The following is a 23,183-nucleotide window of genomic DNA, read 5'->3' as shown; positions in this document are numbered from 1 at the left end:
CAGTTTTTTTTTTTTTCTAGCCTACTCCTATCACTCTGAATAAACTTTATGAAGATCCCCACACATTTACTTCCTTGAATTCTGTGACACATAGTCCCTATGTCCTGTGAGTAGGCACTGCTGTGTCACACAAATGACTGAGCCTGCCTTCTGTACTACAGAGGAGCTGAGATTAGTGGTTTCCGGAGTTCATACAGGAATCACTGCTTGCAGGTAGGAAGGTACCATGGGATATGTAGTCCTTTAGAATTAAAAGCAAACCTCAGAGGAGAAGCTGCAAAGCATGCAGGGAATCCAGGAAGTTACATTCATCAGACCAGCAGGACTCCTGATTTATTTTTTTTAAGTAAGCTTAATTGGATTGTCAAAAACAACTATTGCTTGTATTGCTGTTAGAGGTGTACCGAAAATGACAGTTTTTAAAAATATATATTTTTGTATATAATTGTATTATATTCAACTTTTTAATTAATATCATGAATTTAAATAAATACGAATTTGTCGGCCATTATTGGCACCTTTAGCGCAAGAAAAGCTCATGATAAATGTATCCCTTTAAATTCTATGTATGTGTTTACATTGGTCTGCATTACTTCCAATGTGGTGTTAAAAATACGGTTTGCTGCATTTTTGGTTAGTTAAAAAAAAACAAAAAACGCACCTCTACATCGAAATGCATTGAAAACGCCGCAAGAACGCATCAATATGTGGTTTTTGGGTCACATGACCTATGAAAAACAAACCATAAGCACCGTAAAATTGCGGGCGTTTTTGGCGCCATTATCAGCACTTTCTCTAATTGGCCAAATGTGGATAACCCTTTTTTTTGCCTGATATGTTTTGGCCGCCGAAATTTCGATGTATCTCTAATTGCTGTTACAGTGCTGATGCTATAAAATAAAAGTATATGATGTGACCATAGAACACCAACTGCTTCCCAAAACAGTTATTTAACCAGTTCCCGCCCAGCCTATAGACAAATGACAGCAGGACAGGACCCCTCTAGATCCAGGTGGAAGTCGTATGCTGTCCTGCTCACAACACGCCTCATGCGGGCCCCACAAGTCTGCACTGCGGCACGATCCGTCACCTGCCGTGTTCACTGGACACAGACGATGACAGATTACTGTACAGTAAGACCCCTAGTTAAACGATTTCCCTTCTGGCAGCTCGTTCGTAAGTCCAACAGGGATCAGCGCTTGCAGACACTGACTTGAAGCACCGATCAGTGTGTTCTGGCTGGGGAGTCCCCCTGTCAGAACACAACAGCACAGCTGGGGAGATCGCTGCACCAACATTGCTTTTGTTAGTACGGTGATCTGTCTGTTTTTTTTTCATTCAGCCCCCTGGGTTCAATGAAAACAAAACCTGTTTGCATCTTTAAAGTTTGCAGCCCGAAGGTTTGCATGTAGTGGACTTACTCTGTTGGGCTTCTGACCGGTACCATGTGATCACTGTGACCAATCACAGCTAATCACAGCAATACACACTGAATGAGCCATCATTCAGAAAAAAATGGTTGCTTAAAGCAGTGGGCCCCAAAAATTAGCAACCTGAAGAGACAGGACTAAGGACTGCCGCTTTAACAATTGTTACCCAGAGACCTTTTGCCCCTTTTTATATTTATTTTTTTATTTAGTTAGTAGGTACCTTTTAGGAGACGCTGCGCCATACCCCAGTTCATCCCTTAGAGTGTACTCCAAACCCAGATTTGTAGTAGTATCGCTATTCCTGCTTTTATACCTTGTTTATTGCTGAAATATCCATATTGAACTCAGTTAGTGGTTTAGGACCTGATTTTAGTCATTTTAATATAGTTTTCTCTTACGTCCTCCGACAGTCGCCGCCTCCTCTAAGTCCTCACTGTTGGGTATTGTCTTCCTATCCGTAGGAATAGCTAGGCATATAGACTTAGTCCAAAGACAAAAGGCATTAGCATATACACACCCACGGGGGCTGTCCCATCCGGTCAATACCCCCCCCTGCATCACCACTCCCAACTCAGTTTTAATTTGCCTAGCGTCAGGAATAGTCAGGCTTACCTTGTGCTGGGGCTTCAGTCTCAGCCTTCCTAAATCTTTTCTTTGATTTTCTTTGAAAATGTCAGTTTTTTTTCTCTCACTTTACCAGCTGTTTATTTTGTCAGCTTTAGTGTTAGTTTGCTCTTCGGATGAAGATGGATCATGCGGTGCTGGGATTCGGACTGGCCACCCTGGTTCTCCAGGGCACAGAGGGTCAGATGGACCCCCAGCCCGCCATCGAGCGTTCAGCTATGGTTCGCCCTGGCATTACGAACGACCCATCCCTGTTCGCTACAGGGATGCAGCCGTGAGGTGGCTACCTCACAGGACTAGTCTGCGGTGCTGCAGCGTCATGTCCCTGGCTCACGGCACTCCCTGTCAGATGAGGACAGAGGTTTATCCGTGCATAGAGGCGCCCCCACGCCATCTGGTACAGGTAAGTACTTTTCTGTGTGGGGCCTCTGTCTGGGGTGGCAGTCTGTGTTGCTGTGTGTCCCCATGTCTGTGCCTGTATGACTCCCTGTGCGATCCCTGCGGGGTTCGTTTGTGCAGATCTGTATGTTTGCCGGGGGTCCCTGTCCCTGTGTCACCTTAGGTGCATGTTGGGGGTGCAGACGTTGTGCGGCGACCGCAGCGGTGCATTTTCGCGCGGTCCGCCATCTTTACTGTGGGCACACATTTATAGCTCCTCTGGGGCGATCATGCTTGTCATTTTGGCGCCATCCGCCGCCATTTTGTGGGCGGTGGAACGATCGGTTCGGCCGCATGTCGGCGGCCATTTTGGCGTAGCCTCCAATGCATCCCTATGGGGCAGCCATTTTCCCTGGGGTCTGGCTTATAGTCCAGCCCTCTCCAGCAGCACTTCCTTTTCCATCAGCAGCAAGGACACTGGTAGCAACGCTCTGCGGGCTCTGCAGGTTATCTCTCTCAATCTCCCTCTGTATATTGCTTCTGGCTCAGTTTCTTTTCTCCTTTTGGGGGTCTTTCATAGCTGTGACAGTAGCGGTGGGCTGCGCACTCCGCAGCGCTATTTAAGGGGACAGTACACTGTTTTTTGCACTGTAGTTTGTTTTTTGATAACTTGAGCCATGGATTCTCACGAAAGCAAGTTTCCTCCAGCTTTAGTGGGGGGCCCCAGTTCTCCTGTGGCCCCGCTGCGACCTGATCTGGCTGCTGTAGTTGCGACTTTGGTGGCAAATATGGAATTGCTGATGTCTGAACGGGCTGCGAGAAAGAGGCCCAGGTTGTCTCTCCTGATTCAGATGGGGATATGGCTGCTGCTGCTGCGAGCGTGCCCTTTTCAGGGTCCCGCACATCCTTAGACCCCCCGGGGTCTGAGGGGGAGGCTGAAATGGAGGGTGTTGATACATCCTTCCCAGGGTCACCTGAAGAACGGGCGACCATGGATGAGTTAATTGTTTCTGTTAAAGAAACCTTGCATTTAGAGGATGAGCCCTGTCCTCCGGGCGTTGTGTCCTCATATGGGGCGCACAGGACCCGCAAGTCTGCGCAGGTTTTTCCCTGCCCAGCTGAATTTCATTACACTGTTAATGAAATGTGGCGCACATTAAAACGTCCATTCCTGGTACCTAGTCGGTTCAAATTGCTTTATCCTTTTGCGCCGACTACGGAATCGCGATGGTGTGTGCCTCCACAGGTGGACCACACTGTGGCCGTTTTGAACAAGGCTACCTTGGTTCCTACTGAGGATACCCCCGGTTTTCCGGGATCCCATGGACCGGCGGTTGGAGTCTCTAGCCCGCCATTCCTATACGGTGGCGGGTTCGTTGCTCAAACCCGTTTTCGCGTCCGTTCTGGTGGCTCAGGCGGTGGCTGATTGGACTAAGATGCTTAGAAGCAATCTCGTGTCTGATGACGTGCCGCCTGCCCGACTGGAATTGGTGGATCAGATCCACCAAGGAGTCATGTATTTGTGTGATGCAGCCTTAAATGAGGCCCCCTTGGTGGCTCGCCTCTCTAGTGTCGCGGTACTTAACCTGCGACTGATATGGCTGAAGAGCTGGTCGGCTGACCAGTCCTCACGGAAAACAGATGCTGATTTTCCCTATGCTGGCTCTCGCCTTTTTGGCGAAGCGTTGGGTACCCTGGTAAAAGGCGTCACGGGGGGCAAGAGCACTATGCTGCCCCAGAACCCGAAGAACAAGTCTTTCCGAGGCAAGCGGGGTTCTGCGCCTAGATCCAATCAGGGGTCCTTTCGTGCCTTTCGGAACCAATCCAAGGGCAAGCCCTTCAAGGCCCAGGGCAACCAGAAAAAACCCTGGGCGGGTAAGCAGAAGGCCGGCAATGCCGGCTCGGCGGGACACTCGGCGGGACACTCTCTCACCATTTCAGGGGTGGGGGGACGTTTGCGCGGTTTCCTCCAGCCTTGGCTGCTCCGGATTTCGGACAGGTGGGTCCAGGAAATCGTTCGATCAGGTTACAAGATCGAATTCCTTTCCAGGCCGGCGGACAGATTCTTTCCCTCCAATCTCCATCTGCTTCTGGGGCATCTGCAGGACTTGCATCTAGCGGTGCAGGACCTGCTTGCTCAGGGGGTGATTGTCCCGATGCCTCATCGGGACAGGTTTCGGGGGTTTTATTCGAATCTGTTCACTGTGCCCAGGAAGGAGGGCAAAGTGCGTCCTATTCTGGACCTGAAGGCGCTGAACCGCTTTGTGCGTGTTCGGAAGTTTCGAATGGAGTCTCTGCGTTCAGTGGTGGCCTCCTTGAGTCCAGGAGAATTCCTGGCTTTGATAGATCTGAAGGATGCGTACCTGCACATCCCCATTTTCGAGGGTCATCAGCGGTACCTTCGGTTCGCTATCGCAGAGGACCACTACCAGTTTGTGGCGTTACCGTTCGGTCTCGCTTCGGCACCCAGGGTGTTTACCAAGGTGTTGTCACCGGTCCTGGGCCTGCTGCGGGCCCAGGGCATTGCGGTCCTGGGGTACCTGGACGATCTGCTTCTGAGATCGCGTGCCAGTCAGGACCTTGTGCGCGATCTGTCCATCACGGTACAGACGCTCCAGGAGTTCGGATAGACCATCAACGTTCAAAAATCAGCGTTGTCTCCGTCGCTTCGCCTTCTCTATCTGGGAATGGTTCCGGACTCTGCTCAGGCAAAGGTATTCTTGCCGGAGGACAAGCTCCGGACTTTGCGGGACGAACTCAGGTCCCTCAAGGACAATCCATCCTCGTCACTAAGGACCTGCATGCGGGGCCTGGGGTTGATGGTGTCGGCCTTCGAGGTGATTCCCTTTGCCCAGTTCCACACGCAGGCTCTCCAGACGGAGATCCTGGCCAGGTGGGACAGACTTCCTCAGTCCTTGGATCTGGATGTCTCCTTGAGTCGCCGGACCAGATTGGCTCTTCTGTGGTGGATCCAGTCCCCGTCGGTGGCGGAAGGCAAGTCCTTCCGCCCGTTGGTGTGGACAGTGGTTACCACGGACGCCAACCTGTCGGGCTGGGGTGGAGTCCTGGGCAACCTGTCTGCCCAGGGCACTTGGTCGGAGCTCCCTCCCGATAAATTTGCTGGAACTACGAGCGATAAAACTCTGTCTCTTCCAGTGGTCGGACCGTCTCCAGGGCCTGCCTGTTCGCGTACAGACGGACAATGCTACCGCGGTGGCTTACATCAACCACCAGGAAAGCACCAGAAGTGCTCGAGCGGCCCGGGAGGTGACCGATATTCTGTCTTGGGCCGAGACTCATGTCCCGGCGATCTCGGCAGTTCACATTCCGGGTGTGGAGAATTGGCAGGCCGACTATCTGAGCCGCCAGACCCTGGACCAGGGGGAATGGTCCCTACACCCGGAGGTCTTTCAGATGCTGTGTGCGAAGTGGGGATCCCCAGACGTGGATCTGTTCGCATCCCGGCTAAATCAAAAGGTGGGAAGGTTCGTGGCAAGAACGCGCGATCCCTTGGCGGGCGCCTCAGATGCGTTAGTGGCCCCTTGGCATCAGTATCGTCTGATGTACGCCTTTCCTCCGATTCAGTTACTATCCCGGTTCCTTCGCAGATTGATCTCGGAACCGCACATGGTGATTCTGGTGGCGCCGGACTGGCCTCGCCGGTCCTGGTACGCCGACGTTGTTCACCTGGCAGTGGTGCCTCCGTGGCGTCTGCCTCTGCGGGAAGATCTCCTGTCTCAAGGTCCGATCTTCCATCCTGCTTCACAGTCGCTGGCTTTAACGGCCTGGCTGTTGAGACCCAGGCCTTGAAGGACAAGGGTCTATCCCCTGAGGTTATCCCTACCCTGATCAAAGCTAGGAAATCCTCCTCTGGTAAGATCTATTACCGTACCTGGAAAGCCTATTTCGCCTGGTGTGAGTCCAGGGGGTTCTCCCCTCGTTCTTACTCGGTGTCGAGAATTTTGGCTTTCCTCCAGTCTGGAGTGGATCAGCGCCTGGCGCTGGCCAAGATAAGGGGCCAGGTGTCTGCACTGGCTGTTCTTTTCCAACGCCCTGTGGCGTCTCGTTCCTTTGGTGCGCACCTTCATTCAAGGTGTGCGACATCTGGCTCCTCCCAGGAAGGAGCCTTTACCTCCATGGGACTTGAACTTGGTTCTGTCCGTGTTACAGCGTGCTCCCTTTGAAAACATCAGGGAGATATCGTTGCCTCTGCTGTTGAAAAAGGTTGCTTTTCTAGTGGCGATCACTTCGGCTCGCAGGGTGTCGGAGCTGGCGGCGTTGTCTTGCCGCTCCCCTTACTTGATCATTCACAAGGATAAGGTGGTTTTGAGACCACCCCCATCCTTCCTTCCCAAGGTGATCTCTGAATTTCACCTTAATGAGGACATTGTCCTGCCTTCGCTTTGTACGAAGCCAAAACATCCAAAGGAGATTGCGTTGCCTTCCTTGGACGTTGTCAGGGCGATCAGGGTTTACCTTTCGAAAGACGCATTCCCTCTTTGTCCTTCCTGAGGGACCTCGGAAGGGCATGGCTGCGTCCGCAGCAACTATTTCCAAATGGATCAGACAGACCATTGAGCAGGCTTACGCCTTGAAGGAACGGGTTCCGCCCTTCCCTGTTAAGGCGCACTCTACCAGGTCTTTGAGTGCATCCTGGGCCTATTGGCATCGGGCCTCGGTGGCCCAGGGGTGCAAGGCGGCGACTTGGTCGTCGGTGCACACTTTTTCCAAGTTCTACAAAGTAGACGTTCTGGCATCAGCTGATGCTTCTTTTGGCCGCAAAGTTCTCAGTGCGGCAGTGCCATGATGGACCCTTGCATTTTTCTCTGGGTCCCTGAGTGTTGGCATTTGCTTTCCTGGGCTGTTGCTCCTGTTGAGCATTGTTGTTTTCTGTTGCCCAGTTGGTTTTCTTACGGTGCATGTAAGATTCCTTTCTCTGATGTGGGTACTGCGTTGCCTTTTCTACGGTTGCGTCTCCCACCCCTCATGTCTATACTGCTTTGGGACATCCCAACAGTGATGACTTAGAGGAGGCGGCGACTGTCGGAGGACGTAAGAGAAAACTGAATTTTTGTAAAATCTTACCTGTAAAATTCCTTTCTCTGAGTCCTCCGACAGTCGCTGCCCCCGCCCCTCTTTTGGGGTTCTTGTTACCTACTGCTATGCTACCAAACTGAGTTGGGAGTGGTGATGCAGGGGGGGGGGGGTATTGACCGGATGGGACAGCCCCCGTGGGTGTGTATATGCTAATGCCTTTTGTCTTTGGACTAAGTCTATATGCCTAGATATTCCTACGGATAGGAAGACAATACCCAACAGTGAGGACTTAGAGGAGGTGGCGACTGTCGGAGGACGTAAGAGAAAGGAATTTTACAGGTAAGATTTTACAAAAATTCCGTTAATACTATGTCAGTGTGTTCAGATTTACCCGTTATGTGCTTATTTATGTTCTACTACCATTTATTTTTAGGCTTGCATCAATAGATGAAATGCATTTGTTACTAAACAGGCATGTGTCTGTTTTCCTGGTAGCAAACCACAGCCAGGTAAAAGGTATTCTATATTGGTGTCTTTATACACACTTGCAGTGATTTATATTCAAGCTGGTGTGTCCGAGGGGCTGAGGTTGTTCTTGTCGAGGCTCAGAACAGAGACCCCAAAATTACCAAGCGGCTCCTTTTGAGGGTGGCGCTACTTATGTATCCAGCTTCCTGAAATCCTATTTGAGACTTCTGTGTGAAAAAAGTATGCGATCCCTTTGTTTATCTGATGGAGTAAGACCAAGATCATTTCCCATTTACTTAGAAAGGGCAGTTTAAACCCGTCACCCAAAGAAGAAATGAGGTTATATGAGATAGACAACATGTGTCACAAGGGTTAAATGTCAGCTCAGTTGTTTTCAAAAGGGGAACATGTCTTCATAGTGACAGTTTAAAGTTTGAAGTCTGCAAGCCGCAATTTGCGCAGGCAATCAAATGAATGGGCTGCCGTTTCTCCTGAAACAAGGAAAAGGTCCCTGCAGCATCTTAGAAATTGCAGCCCACTTGGGAAGCGCAAATGCAGTGCGGGAGCATTTTCCAGAGCGAGCAGTTTGCCATAAAAGTTGATGTCAGCTGTTGCCTTGTTAAATGTATAGAGCACAGTGCTCCATTATGTATCTCTTCTACACAAGGCCACATCAAAGCACAGGTTTTGCTTCCATCATGTAGAACACATTACAGTGATAACAATGAGACCTGCTATATTCCTAATGCGTTTAGAAGATAATGCTACTTAAAAAAAAAAAGAAAAAAATTATGTCACCTGCACGCATCTCCTGCGTCTTACTGTGCAGGTGGTTGTGGCTGCAGGAACAGGTAAGGACCCGCAGCAGGAACCACCCACACGTGTGAACCTAGGCTAATGGAGAGAAAGTGTTTGATTTGGAGAGCCTGCCATTGGTTCAATGGAGGAGTTATCATTATTTGAATTTCTGAAATTGATTACTACCCTCCCACACACACACAATTTTTCACCTGAAATTGGTGGGTAGAATGAATAAAATAAAGTAACACTTGCGCTACATAAAGCCGCGTGCACACTGAGCATTAAAAATGCCACCGCTTTTAGGGACGGCTGGCAGTTTTCTGGGTTTTTCTCACCCACTAGCCTATGTGTCCATCAGTGGCGGCTGGTGAATGAAAAAAATTTGGGGGGGGGGGGGGGGAGGCAAAAGCAACACCCGCCGGCAATCAAATCTACCACCCCTACCAGGACGCACGGCTGGCTGCCCAGCTGGACAGCCAGCATCCTTACCTGCTCCTTCCCCGAGCGGCTGTGAGTCTCTTCCGGCCGTACGACTCCTCCCTCTTTTCTTGCCAATGGCCTGTAAAATCGCTTCTCTTTTCAGCCAGTCAGGAAAGGGGTCTCACTACCTGCTTCCTGATTGGCTGGGAGGAAAATCAGTGTGATCATAGTGAATATTCATTCGCTGTTGTCATACAACTGAGTGGGCTCAGGACGCAGTGTTCTGGGCATCGAGCCCACCCTTTTTGAAGCCTATTAGAGCCTCTGGCTGTAATCACGTGCTTAAAAAAAAAAAAAAAAATCCCCTATTGGAATCCATGCGTCCGGCGCACTACATGTAGATTAGGGGGGCGGACGCACGGATAGGGGGGGGCGGCACCCCTGTGCCACCAATGGGCAGGCCGCCACTGGTGTCCATGCATTTAGAGGCAGAAAACAAAACCCACTGCCAGGAGCAGAACTTTGGCAAAAAAAATACTTGATGCATGTTCACGTGCATCAACACTAGGCGCATCAAGCAATTGAGTGTTAATTAATTTCAATGGCCAGAATAGATTATTTACTCGTGCCAAGCGGTTCTTCTGCCAAAATGCTCCTGCCAGGTGGAAAGGCATTTAGGAGAGCTGTGCACCCTGTGTGCATGAGGCCTTAAGATTATATATTAACCCAGCTGCTGCTACATGGTATCCATAATACCTTCAAAAAAAAAAAAAAGCAAAAACCCAACTGAGGGTGCAGAACTTATTTGATCAAAATAAATGAACAATGTTTACCAATACAAGATACAAGTATTGTCCATATAATATAGTCCAACTATTATAAAGTGCTATGGGATCCGTCCTGATCGATTTGTGACTTCTGTGCAAAACATCCAAATTGGTGACCTTCTCGAAGGTGTAACCCCGGTGCAATCCAGGTGACCCCCAACTTTACAACTACTCACCAGTTGGGATTGACTTTGCAGTGGGCCCCCCTCCTTCACTGCAAGGGTTAAATGCTTATTTAGTCAAGGGTGCAGGGATAAGGTGTATTATCATTCCTGGCTCCTGCTGGCTATCACAATCCATGCGACCAATCCCTCGTAGCGTTGGGCCACGATCACATGCTTACCTCTGCCTTGTTTGGACAGATTTGAAGACCTGTGCTGATTGCTATTCTTTTTTTTTAATACTTTTTATTGGTTTTAAAGAATTAAGTGGTAAAAACAGAGCATCTGGGAATTTCCCTGTGATCGCTATTCTTTCCTCAATAAGTTACCCCTTTACCACCCTCCCCCCCCCCATGGCTCGCCCTGAAGACGGTCACATTGTGCCTTTATGGATGACTTCCCTCTGAACTCTGTGGGCGGTTTACTAATAATTACCACAATCTGTGACCCCACTGCTCACATCCTGGGCATTTCCTCCTAAACGTATGACTCTTGTGTCACACTCCTACAGACAGCAAAGCAGAAAGTGCTGTGAGCGGCTTCCTATCATTGCAGCTGTCAGCACACTGACACCCATGTGACTGATCCATCTGGGGAGGGGGGGGGGGAGCTGGACAGTCTATTTTAGGTGCTGCTGACCACACTGTAGTGATGACGGAATTCATCAGGCATTGTAGTGATGACAAAATACCGGCAATATTCCATCAGCATTTTAGTGATTTTAAAATCTGCTGATAAACATTGTTTCCGAATTGTAGGGCTCCATTCACACTTGAGCTTATTGTTTTCAGGCGTTTTTTTGGGGCTTTTTACAGGCGTTTTCTCAGGCGTTTTTTGCAGGTGTTTGGAAGCAGGCATTGACATCTAACAAAAACGCTTGTAATCTGCCAAAATAGAAGCTCATGTACTTTTTTGAGCTTCAGTTGTTTTTCTTCTGGAGACAAAACGCTCAGATGTGAACAGAGGCCTTTGAAATGAATGGGATTTTGCTTTTTGGGTTTTTTTGAGACTTCCAAGATGTTTTACAAACGATGTAAAAAGGGCAACAATGTAAAAGTGGAAGGGGACAATGTACTCATGGCAGACATTCGACCTGAGCTTCATATAGGTCTCCTATTCTAAGGAGCTGTTATGTGTACAAGGGCTAGACAGAGGAGGGGTGTGCTTCTTCCAATCCCATCCTGACATCCCATCATGTGGTACCAGTACAGTACTATGATCTAGTAAGATGTTTCTTTCATATTTCTGGTCTTCAGTGGAATAAGGATCTTTGGGATGTGGGTGGAGTGCTGTGTGCTGAGGTCTTAACATGACACTAAGGCCCTTTTCACACTTTCAAACTTGCGCCGACTTTGGAGTGCAACTTTGACGCAACTTTGGATGGGTGCAACTTGGATACAACTTTGGCTTTGACCAGTTTTTTTTTTTTTTGACCAGTTTTAATGGACAACTGTTCCACGCAAGTTACGTTGTATAACATTCAGGTACCACTTTCATGCAATTTCTGAGGTTTAACATTGGGGATCGACCGATTATCAGCAAAGCCGATATATCGTGGGCTAATCTGCACTTTCCTCGATATATCATAATCTGCCCCTGAGGTTAGCGATATTGCTGATATTTCGGGAAAGTGCTTGTACCGGAATGATGCCTGCAGCTAGAGGCATCACTCTGGTACCGGCGTCCATAGCCGACCGTCGGCCCTCTTGTAATGACAACCAATGCAGCTGAGAAGCTGCTCGGCTGTCATTACAAGGAGTGGGAGGGGACGTCCCCCGTCGCCTTCCGCTGCTCGCCCAGGTCTTCCGTCCCACCGGGAGACCCAGGCAACCAGCCTGCACGGCTGCCGAAGAGAAGACCTGATCAAGGCCACATTCGGCTCTGATCGAGTCACCATGTAAAAACCCGGAGGTGATGTCAGGACATCACTTCCGGGTACTCGGCGCCAAATTAAAAAAAATTATAGCATTCAAAACAGCCAAAGTTGGTGTTTTGAATGCTTTTAAGTGCAGAGGATGGATTTGGGTCAGTGCCAGGGAAAGTGTTTGGGTCAGAGTCAGTATTTTATTATTTTTAATTGGTATCAGTGTCAGTTAGTATCAGTGTCAGTGTGTTTTAGGTAGAATAAAAAAAAAAAAAAAAGACAATAGGGGCACTATTGCTTCTGAGCTGTATTACGGGTACAAACAACAACTAACATACACATATGTGGTATCGCTGCGATCCTTGGCAGCAGGAAAATTTAATTGAGGTTATTTGGTAGAAGGTTACAGTAGTAGTAAGAAATATACAGCTTTTTTTTTTTTTTTTTTTTTCGCCGTTTTGGGCCAGTTTTCTTTTAATAAAAAAAATCAGATATTCATTAGTATTTACCACCAAATGAAAGCCCAATTTGTCCTGAAAAAACACAAGGTATAATCCACCTGGATGGAGTAGTTGTGATAACACATGTCAACCTTGCTATATTGTGCTTGGGCATTAGGATTTGTTTTACCCTTAGGCACAAAGGGGTTAAGCTGCTTGTCTTTAAAAAAAATGTTTTTAATGGTATAATAACGATTACAGATCGTCATTAATGTATGTCCTTTATATCTGCCAAAAGCCCAACTTAGGTCATTTTTTTTTTTTTTTTTTTTAATTGGGAAGATTTAAATTTCTATCAAGTCTTCATGTCTGTGTGTGACCCCACTAGGGAGGTTGTCCTCCCACTTTCTCTCCCTGCTACCTCTACAAGAAATAGGGGGTAAGGGCAGTTCTGGAGAATTTTACCATCACTTGCTGTTGTTTTGGATCGGGACCAAAACAGTCCGGGATTCTATCTTCCCTGGCCTGAATTCAGAATCGGTGTGTGCACACAGGAATCGTACGCCGACACACTTGTCAGAATAGTTCTGCTTTAGTTTGTTACAGAAAGCATTTCCTCAATGGTGACACCGATGGCCATAACAATGGGGGTGTTGTAATCGTTGTCCTAAAACACATTAATACAAGCTGGTATATCCACTTATGTTGCTGGACTTTGTGGGTTATACTGGGATGATGCCTGCAGCTGCGGCAGCGGGATGGGGTGTTTTCCCTCCATCCTGCCTCCTTCTGTGGCCTGCTTGGGCTATCCCGTCCAGCCAGCTTTGATTGGGATCAGCTCTCAACTTTGGTAACTTGCTTGTGCGCAAAGGCGAGTGCGCGTTGGTCCAGCTCGCACATGAACAGCGATCATGGGCAATAATTCTAGCACCAGACCTCCTCTGTAAATCTAAAGTGGTAACCTGTAAAGGCTTTTAAAGCGTTGCCTATGGATAGTAAAATTGGCATAATTTTTTGCCATTGCACAGGCTATGCGCATTTTTAAAGCTTGACATGTTTGGTATCAATTTACTCAGCATAACATCATCTTTAACCCCCTTAGCGGTAATCCCGAGCGTGACTCGGGGTTGATTTTTCATATCAGGAGCGGTAACCCCGAGTCACGCTCGGGGTGGATTGCAGAGAGCGCAGCGGTGTTCTCTTACCTTATCCTGGCGATCCAGCGATGATCTCTCATTGCTGAGATCGCCAGCCGAGAGTCCCGCCGCTCCTCCGTCCCTCCGTCGGTGTGATGACTTCCTAGTTCCGTTCCCTGCAGCAGCAATGCTGCATGGGAGCGGAACTAGGGAGGGAAATTAAAAAAAAAAAAAAAAAAAAAAAAACGTTGCACAAAACACATTTTATATTATATTTATATATATATATATATATATATATATATATATATATATATATATATATATATATATATATGCACACACACATATATCTATATATAATGCATGAATTATAATCTAATCAATAATATAATTTTATTATATATATTATATATTAAATAATAAAATAATATTATTGATTCGATTATAATTCACGTGTTTGTGTTTCAAATTTATCACATCTGGGATGTCTACTAGACTCTTGTTTTGGTCAGGTTTAAGTCAGTAATTACTAAGAATTGTAGGCCTATAATACATAACGCCAAATTTCCATGAAAACAATTGTACCGCTTTTGGTATGTAATTCCTGACATAATCATACCGCCAGGGAGGTTAAGAGCCGGTTCACATACAGGCGACCCGACTTGCCGGGGCGACCTGTGAAGTCACGGTGCACAGCGCGCACCGCGACCTCGGAGCGACACGCACGGACTTCATATCATTGAAGTTAATGCAGGTCGCTCCAGGTCGCCCCAAAGTAGTACCGGACCCTTTTTCTAAGTCGGAGCGACTTGTGTCGCTCCTATTAGAACGGGTCCTGTGCTAATCTATGGCAGGCGACCCACGGCGACTTGTCATGCGACCAAGTCGCCTGACAAGTCGCCCCAGTGTGAACCAGTGCAATGGAACCATTCTAATCAGAGCGACTCAAGCCGCTCCGACTTAGAAAAAGGTTCCTGCACTACTTTGGGGTGACTCGCATTGACTTCTATTAGAGAAGTCGTGTGCAAGCCCCGCTGAAGTCACGCTGCATGGGGCGGCTTCAGAGTCAGGCGACTTTGAAGCTGCCCTAGTGTGAACCCAGGCTTATAGTTTACAAAACCATGGGTTATGTATTGTTTTTTGTTTTGTTTTTTGCATTTAAATAAAAAAAAAAATTTAATTTCTTCCCAAAAAAATGCGTTTGAACAACTGCTGCGCAAATACTGGTGACATAAAAAATTTGCAAAACCCACCAATTTATTCTCTGGGGACTCTGCATTTTAAGAATATTTGGGGGTTGTAAGTAATTTTCTAGCAAAAAATACTGCTTGTTATATGTAACAAAAAGTGCTAGAAAAGGCCTGGTCTGGAAGCAGATATACGTAAATAATGGAACTACAGAAAAATGATAGTGAGCATTTCCTTTACATTCTGCCATCTGAGCACTGAAATAAATATGTTTATCTTCTTTTTTGACAGCTGTGGATCCAACATCGTTTTTGTCTTCCTATGAAATTATAGTACCCCAGAAAATATCTCGGCTAAGAAGAGATGCATCTGGCTCTCTCAAAGAGGTAAATCTGTTTGGTAATTCGATGGTAACTCCACCTAATGTGCCTTGTTTCTACAACAGGACAAACGTATAGAGATTTCATTCACAATTCAGGTGCCACTTTCCCTTTTCTGTTCTGAACTAGGAAGTTGCTGCGGTCTGATTGGCACAGATGCTTTAAAACGGGACTCCAGCCAAAAAAAAAAGCTAGATAGAAACAAATAGCCCATTTAAAAGCTAGAATAACAAAACCAGCTTTTTCTGCAATATTAATCTCCAACCCTGCTTAGTATGTTTGCCACAAGATGGGCTCAGTCTTATGGCCAGCATCATTTAACCAACTTCCTATGAGCCCAGTTTGTCCTGAACCCACCCCAGCCTGTGACTGGACAGTGAATGGAGAAGTAGACCCAATGATGAGCTCATCTCTGTCACTCCTACTTTCTTCTTCTTTCAGCATGCTTAACCCATTAGGCAGGTCTGGAGCATGTTACACATTACACCCTAAATTTGAGTGTAACATGCTCCAGAAGGTGAACTTATCCTTTAAGTATTTACCACATTGACCAAAGACTTTAGTGGCCATTCTTACTGGTGCAGTAATGCTCGCATGCTATGTAAAGCCATTCATTTTGGAAAAAACAAAATACAATTTTGACTGCAGTTTTACAGTTTTACTTTTTTGTGAGTGGGGTTGTATAGAAATGACTGTGGAAAATTTGTGGGTGGGGAAAGTCCTGCGTCCATATTTAGCTTGCATTGTATGTAAATATATTAACTTATGATCATGGCTTGTTCAGTTCATCTAGTTTAGTTGTATACGTGATTAGAGTGCATTGCGAAAGTATTCGGCCCCCTTGAACTTTTCAACCTTTTTCCACATTTCAGGCTTCAAACATAAAGATATAAAACTGTAATTTTTTTTGAAGAATCAACAACAAGTGGGACACAATCGTGAAGTGGAACGACATTTATTGGATATTTCAAACTTTTTTAAAAAAACGGAAAAATTGGGCGTGCAAAATTATTCAGCCCCCTTAAGTTAATACTTTGTAGCGCCACCTTTTGCTGCGATTACAGCTGTAAGTTGCTTGGGGTATGTCTCTATCAGTTTTGCACATCGAGAGACTGACATTTTTGCCCATTCCTCCTTGCAAAACAGCTCGAGCTCAAAGAGGTTGGATGGAGAGCGTTTGTGAACAGCAGTTTTCAAGTTCTTTCCACAGATTCTCGATTGGATTCAGGTCTGGACTTTGACTTGGCCATTCTAATGCCTGGATATGTTTATTTGTGAACCATTCCATTGTAGATTTTGCTTTATGTTTTGGATCATTGCCTTGTTGGAAGACAAATCTCTGTCCCAGTCTCAGGTCTTTTGCAGACTCCATCAGGTTTTCTTCCAGAATGGTCCTGTATTTGGCTCCATCCATCTTCCCATCAATTTTAACCATCTTCTCTGTCCCTGCTGAAGAAAAGTAGGCCCAAACCATGATGCTGTCACCACCATGTTTGACAGTGGAGATGGTGTGTTCAGGGTGATGAGCTGTGTTGCTTTTACGCCAAACATAACGTTTTGCATTGTTGCCAAAAAGTTTGATTTTGGTTTCATCTGACCAGAGCACCTTCTTCCACATGTTTGGTGTGTCTCTCAGGTGGCTTGTGGCAAACTTTAAACGTCACTTTTTATGGATATCTTTAAGAAATGTCTTTCTTCTTGCCACTCTTCCATAAAGGCCAGATTAATGCAGTATACGACTGATTGTTGTCCTACGGACAGAGTCTCCCACCTCAGCTGTAGATCTCTGTAGTTCATCCAGAGTGATCATGGGCCTCTTGGCTGCATCTCTGATCAGTCTTCTCCTTGTATGAGCTGAAAGTTTAGAGGGACGGCCAGGTCTTCGTAGATTTGCAGTGGTCTGATACTCCTTTCATTTCAATATTATCGCTTGCACAGTGCTCCTTGGGATGTTTTAAAGCTTGGGAAATCTTTTTGTATCCAAATCTGGCTTTAAACTTCTCCACAACAGTATCTCGGACCTGCCTGGTGTGTTCCTTGTTCTTCATGATGCTCTCTGCGCTTTAAACGGACCTCTGAGACTATCATAGTGCAGGTGCATTTATATGCAGACACACAGGTGGATTCTATTTATCATCATTACTCATTTGGGTCAACATTGGATCATTCAGAGATCCTCACTGAACTTCTGGAGAGAGTTTGCTGCACTGAAAGTAAAGGGGCTGAATAATTTTGCACGCCCAATTTTTTCAGTTTTTTATTTGTTAACAAAGTTTGAAATATCCAATACATTTCGTTCCACTTCATGATTGTGTCCCACTTGTTGATTCTTCACAAAAAATTACAGTTTTATATTTTTATGTTTGAAGCCTGAAATGTGGAAAAGGGTCAAAATGTTCAAGGGGGCCGAATACTTTCTCAATGCACTTTATCTCCACACAGGTGTATGAATAATTAAAGCTGCTAACTGAGAAAAAAAATCACATATATATATATATATATATATATATATATATAATGTAGAGAGAGAGAGCGAGAGAGATACAGTATCTCACAAAAGTGACACGTTTTTGTAAACATTTTATTATATCTTTTCATGTGACAACACTTCTACAAAAATGACAGTTTGCTACAATGTAAAGTAGTGAGTGTACAGCTTGTATACCAGTGTACATTTTCTGTCCCCTCAAAATAATTCAACACACAGCCATTAATGTCTTAACCGTTGGCAACAAAAGTGAGTACACCCCTAAGTGGAAATGTCCAAATTGAGCCCAAAGTGTCAATATTTTCTGTTGCCACCACAATTTTCCAGCACTGCCTTAATTCTCTTGGGCATGGAGTTCACCAGAGCTTCACAGGTTGCTACTGGAGTCCTCTTCCCCTCCTCCATGATGACATCACGGAGCTGGTGGATGTTAGAGAGCTTGCGTTCCATTTTAGTATGCCCCACAGATGCTCAATAGGGTTTAGGTCTGGAGACATGCTTGGCCAGTCCATCACCTTTACCTTCAGCTTCTTTAGCAAGGCAGTGGTCACCTTGGAGTTGTGTTTGGGGTCATTAACATGTTGGAATACTGCCCTGCAGCCCAGTCTCCGAAGGGAGGGGGATCATGCTCTGCTTCAGTATGCCACAGTACAGTACAATGCTAGCAGCACTCCTACATCTATTTCCCAAAGACAACCTTTGGATATGACGCTGAGGACGTGCACTCAACTTCTTTGGTCGACCATGGATAGGCCTGTTCTGAGTGGAACCTGTCCTGTTAAACCGCTGTATGGTCTTCGCCACTGTTTCGGGGTCTTGGCAATCTTCCTATAGCCTAGGCCATCTTTATTTAGAGCAACAATTCTTTTTTCAGATCCTCAGAGAGTTCTTTGCCATGAGGTGCCATGTTGAACTACCTGTGACAAGTATGAGAGAGTGAGAGCGATAACACCAAATTTAACACACCTGCTCCCCATTTACACCTGAGACCTTGTAACACTAACGAGTCACATGACATCGGGGAGGGAAAATGGCTGATTGGGCCCAATTTGGACATTTTCACTTATGGGTGTACTTGTTGCCAGCGGTTTAGACATTAATGGCTGTGTGTTGAATTTATTTCAACAAAGTGTTGTCACATAAAAAGATATATTAAAATATTTACAAAAATGTGAGGGGTGTACTCACTTTTGTGAGATACTGTGTACTGTATATGGGATTATTGCATTCATGATCATTTGGACTTGTTGTTTTATTGTTTATAATTGGTTGATAGTGTTTTTTTTTTTTTTTCTTTTTTTCTTTTTTTGTTGATTGCTGAAACCACATAGAACACCGGATTAGAGTTATTGATTATTACTCATATCCAAAGTATTGGAGATCAGGGCGGCTGATAAGGTAGTACAGCCAGCCCTCCTGTCCTGGGCCTGGGCCCCATCAGTTCCATAGGGGGGGCCCGACACTTGCTGAGTAGGAGGGCCATCTGTACTGCCTTATTGCAGAAACCAATCCTCTTCTGCCTTCCCCTGCAGAGTTGCCAACTTCTCCTTTAGCTCCCCCCTCCAGCTGTGATGCAGGAGGATCAGTTCTAACATCCGCGTCCCCCTATCCCCTGCTTTCAAGGCCCCCCCTGTGCGCCCCTCTTCCCTGCAGCACTGCTGGATTCCCTCTTCTCCTGCTGGGTGTTTAATGGTGGAGAATGGGGAAAGGGTCTGGTAAATAATAAGGATTTTAGTGTATTTTTTAGCTAGAATATAATTTTATATCTTCTGCGGAAGGGGTTCTTGGGGGAGTAGGGCCCTTTCAAGTAGGCAGTATAAGGTGCCATGGTTTCGAACAGCAGCCCTGTTGGAGATAATGATGCAGCATTTATTATTTTATATGATCTAGTTTAGTTGATGATTTTACGTCGATATATTGAATTTGGATTATTTTGATCTCTTCTTTTTATTATTTTGCAGGGTCTGACCTATGTTATTAAGGCTGAAGGCCAGGAGCACATATTGCACCTCGAGCAGAACAGGTATCCCTTCTCTTTTCATTTTTTGCTTGCTGCTAACTCCATCTTCCTTAACATTACATTATTAAAATTGAAAAAAAATTAAAATAAAACCCCTTGTATCAATAGAACCCTTCAATAAAGTTACATGGGAGACTTGCACATTTCACCTCCTGCTGGTGTAATCTGGTATTGCTGCTCAATTGAACCTACAATTCCCAGTTAGAGCAATCAATTGCATTTTAAAGAATGTTTCACATGATAACCAAATTCAAGCTTAGGAAATGCTGCAGGATGTCTGCTAATTATAGCAATCTTTCTATAATAGTCATTTTAATTCATCTATCAGCAATATTATTAGGCATTTGCAAAAAGTCAAGATTGAGAGCTCCCTACATACATGCATACATACTAGGGATCGACCGATATTGGTTTTTCTTTGCCCATACCGATATTTTGGCCATTGCATATCGGTATCGGCCGATATTTTGTACATTTAAAGTTTTGAAAAATAAAGACAATGTTTGACACAAATCTGGTATTGAACATGTGGGGTAAGTCTTTTAGCTGTGATGTGCGGTCTTCCCTTCCCTCCCTGCCTCCCAGGAATCCCGTGTGAACCTAGTTTAGTGTCATTAAAATCCTAGAATCCACTTTATTAGTGTTTTATATAATGTCCAGTGTGTGTTTTTGTAATAGAATAGTGGGAAATACCTTTGTTACATCACTGCTCCGGGCTCTCCTCGCTAATCTCCCACTCTGCGGTTTTCTCCTTTCATAGCTGTCAGAGGAGGATCTCAGCCGCTTCCCTCTGCAGTGTACACAGAAGCGCCGGGTATTAGATTAGAATAGTGTGAAATACCTTTGTTACATCTCCCACTCTGCTGTCCTTCTCTCCTTCCCCACTGACAGCTGGGGGTCACAGAAGGGCCAAGCGGCGATGTAATAAAGGTATTTCACACTATTAGATTGATTACAAAAACACACACTGGACATTATATAAAACACTAATGAAGAGAATGCTAGGATTTTACATACACTAATATTACATACAGTAATATCGGCAATATTGGTAACCTCTGGGGCCAATACCGATATATCAGGGAAAGTGCATATTGGCCCTCGATATATCGGCCTTGCCGATAATCGGTCGATCCCTAATACATACATACATACATACATACACACATACATACATACATACATGCTGTGTAAAATTTACATTAAAAAAAAACAATGCAATGATTGGCAAATCTCATAAACCCATATTTATTCACAATAGAAAACTCATCAAATGTTTAATCTGAGAAAATGTACAATTTTAAGAAAAAAGTAAGGGAATTTTGAAATTGATGGCAGCAGTACTTCTCAAAAAAGTTGGAACAGGGCAACAAAGAGCTGACAAGGTAAGTGGTACTACCAAGGAAGAGCTGGAAGATCATTTTGCAACTTATTAACTTAATTGGCAACAGTTCAGTAATCTCATTAGGTAAAAAAAAACATCTTAGAGCGTGTCTGAGAAGTAAAGCAAGAGGTTCACCAGTCTGTGAAAAGATGTATCTAAAAATTTTCAAACTATTTTACAATAATGTTCCTCAATTAAACATTGCAAAGACTTAACTATATCATCATCTACAGTACATAATATCCAAAGATTCAATTAATCTGCAAAAATCTCTATCCGGAAGAGACCAGGCCATAACGCAATATTGGATCTTCAGGCTCTCAGACGGCACTGCATTAAAAACATGACTCTGTGATGGACATCACCACATGGGCGCAGGAATACTTGAAAAAATCACTGTCTGTGAACACAGTTCGCTGTGCCATCCAAAAATGCAAGGTAAAGCTCTATCGTGCAAAGAAGAAGCCATATGTGAACATGATACAGAAACACCGCCATATTCTCTGGGCCAAGGCTCATTTAAAATGGTCTGTTGCAAAGTGGAAAACTGTTCTTTGGTCCAACAAAGCTAAATATTACATTATTTTTGGCAAGAATGGGCACTGCGTCCTCCGGACTAAAGAGGAGCGAGACCTTCCTTATCAAAAGCCTTCATCTCTGATGGTATGGGGGTGTAATAATGCCTATAGAATAGGCAGCTTACAAATTTGGAAAGGCACCATCAATGCTGAAAGATATATCCAGGTTTTAGAGCAGCATACGCTCCCATCCAGACGTGTGTTTTTAAGGGACTGCCTTTTATATATATCGGCAGGACAATGCAAAACCACATACTGCATCTATGATAACAGAATGGCTTCATGGTAGAAGAGTCCCACTGGCCTGCCTGCAGTCCAGACCTTTCACCAATTTAAAATATTTGGTGCACCTTGAAAGTAAAAATAGGACAACAAAAACCCAGGACTGTTGAGCAGCTAGAATCCTCAGGCAAAAAAGGGGATGTCATTCGTCTCCAAAAATTCCAGCAACTGGTCTCCTCCGGTCTCCGATGTTTATAGAGCATTGTTAAAAGAAGAGGTGATGCTACACCATGATAAACATGGCCCTGTCCCAACTTTTTTTTAAAGACATGTTGCTGCCATCAATTTCAAAATGACCTTATTTTTATTTTAAAATGGTACATTTTCTCAGGTTAAACATTTGATATGTGTTCTATTTTCTATTGTGAATAAAATACAGGCTTTTGAGATTCGCAATAAATTGCATTCTGTTTTTTTTTATTTTACACAGTGTCCCAAATTTTTGGGATTCGGGGAGGTGTGTGTGTGTGTATGTATGTATGTATGTGTGTATATATAGGCTCTGAGTCTCCTTGCTGGACACTGCGCTGGCGAGGCTGCATTGCTGGACACTGCGCTGGCGAGGCTGCATTGCTGGACACTGCGCTGGCGAGGCTGCATTGCTGGACACTGCGCTGGCGAGACTGCATTGATGGACACTACGCTGGCGAGACTGCATTGCTGGACACTACGCTGGCGAGACTGCATTGCTGGACACTGCGCTGGCGAGACTGATTAAACAAAAAAAAAAAAGTTCTGAGTTCAAAGGTGTTTATTTCAAATTTAAGCTTTTATCCTAAAAATTCCCTCCTAATTTTGAGGTGCCTGTTATATGCCCATAAATACGGTGTGTGTGTGTATGTATGTATGTATGTGTATGTATGTATATATATATATATATATATATATATATATATATATATATATATATATAGTATATATTTTGTTCAGCTTCCAATTACAACACAGAGTCCATGTTTCCTGATAACTATCAGTGGATGTATGGATATATTGGAGGGCGAAGTTCTGACTTTCTGACTTGTCAGTGTTGTGTAATTGTCTTCCTTGAGCTCCTTTCTCTGAATTGTGTGCTTCCAGCATGCAGCACCCTCTTGTTTATCAGGAGAAAGTATCAGGAAACCGTCTATTGTGCACTATATGTAGGGGGGGAGTAATGAGGGGTGATACTTGTAACCATTCATTCCCTTTCTACAAGTAACCTTTTCATAGATATTCCCATCATTGATCAGTTATGGACCGGCAATGCCACTTAGACCAAACATTTCAAGTCATTT

The 23,183-nt window shown here is 45.1% G+C and overlaps 1 protein-coding gene across 1 annotated transcript in view; it reads left to right on the top strand.

The window, feature by feature from the left end:
- Positions 1-23,183, top strand: part of ADAM9 (ADAM metallopeptidase domain 9) — a gene marked incomplete at its 5' end in the record, with an annotated part of 144,878 nt that overhangs the window by 17,208 nt on the left and 104,487 nt on the right. Inside the window, 2 exons of the mRNA XM_082253704.1 lie at positions 15,069-15,163; positions 19,607-19,668. Coding sequence (XP_082109830.1) covers positions 15,069-15,163; positions 19,607-19,668 — 157 coding nt within the window. The remainder of the gene's footprint in view (positions 1-15,068; positions 15,164-19,606; positions 19,669-23,183) is intronic.

This window comes from Pelophylax lessonae (assembly GCF_965119305.1).
Source record: "Pelophylax lessonae genome assembly, chromosome: 4".
In the NCBI taxonomy this organism is placed as follows: domain Eukaryota; kingdom Metazoa; phylum Chordata; class Amphibia; order Anura; family Ranidae; genus Pelophylax; species Pelophylax lessonae.
The sequence above is the reverse complement of the archived record's forward strand: the minus strand, read 5'-3'. Positions and strand labels throughout refer to the sequence as shown.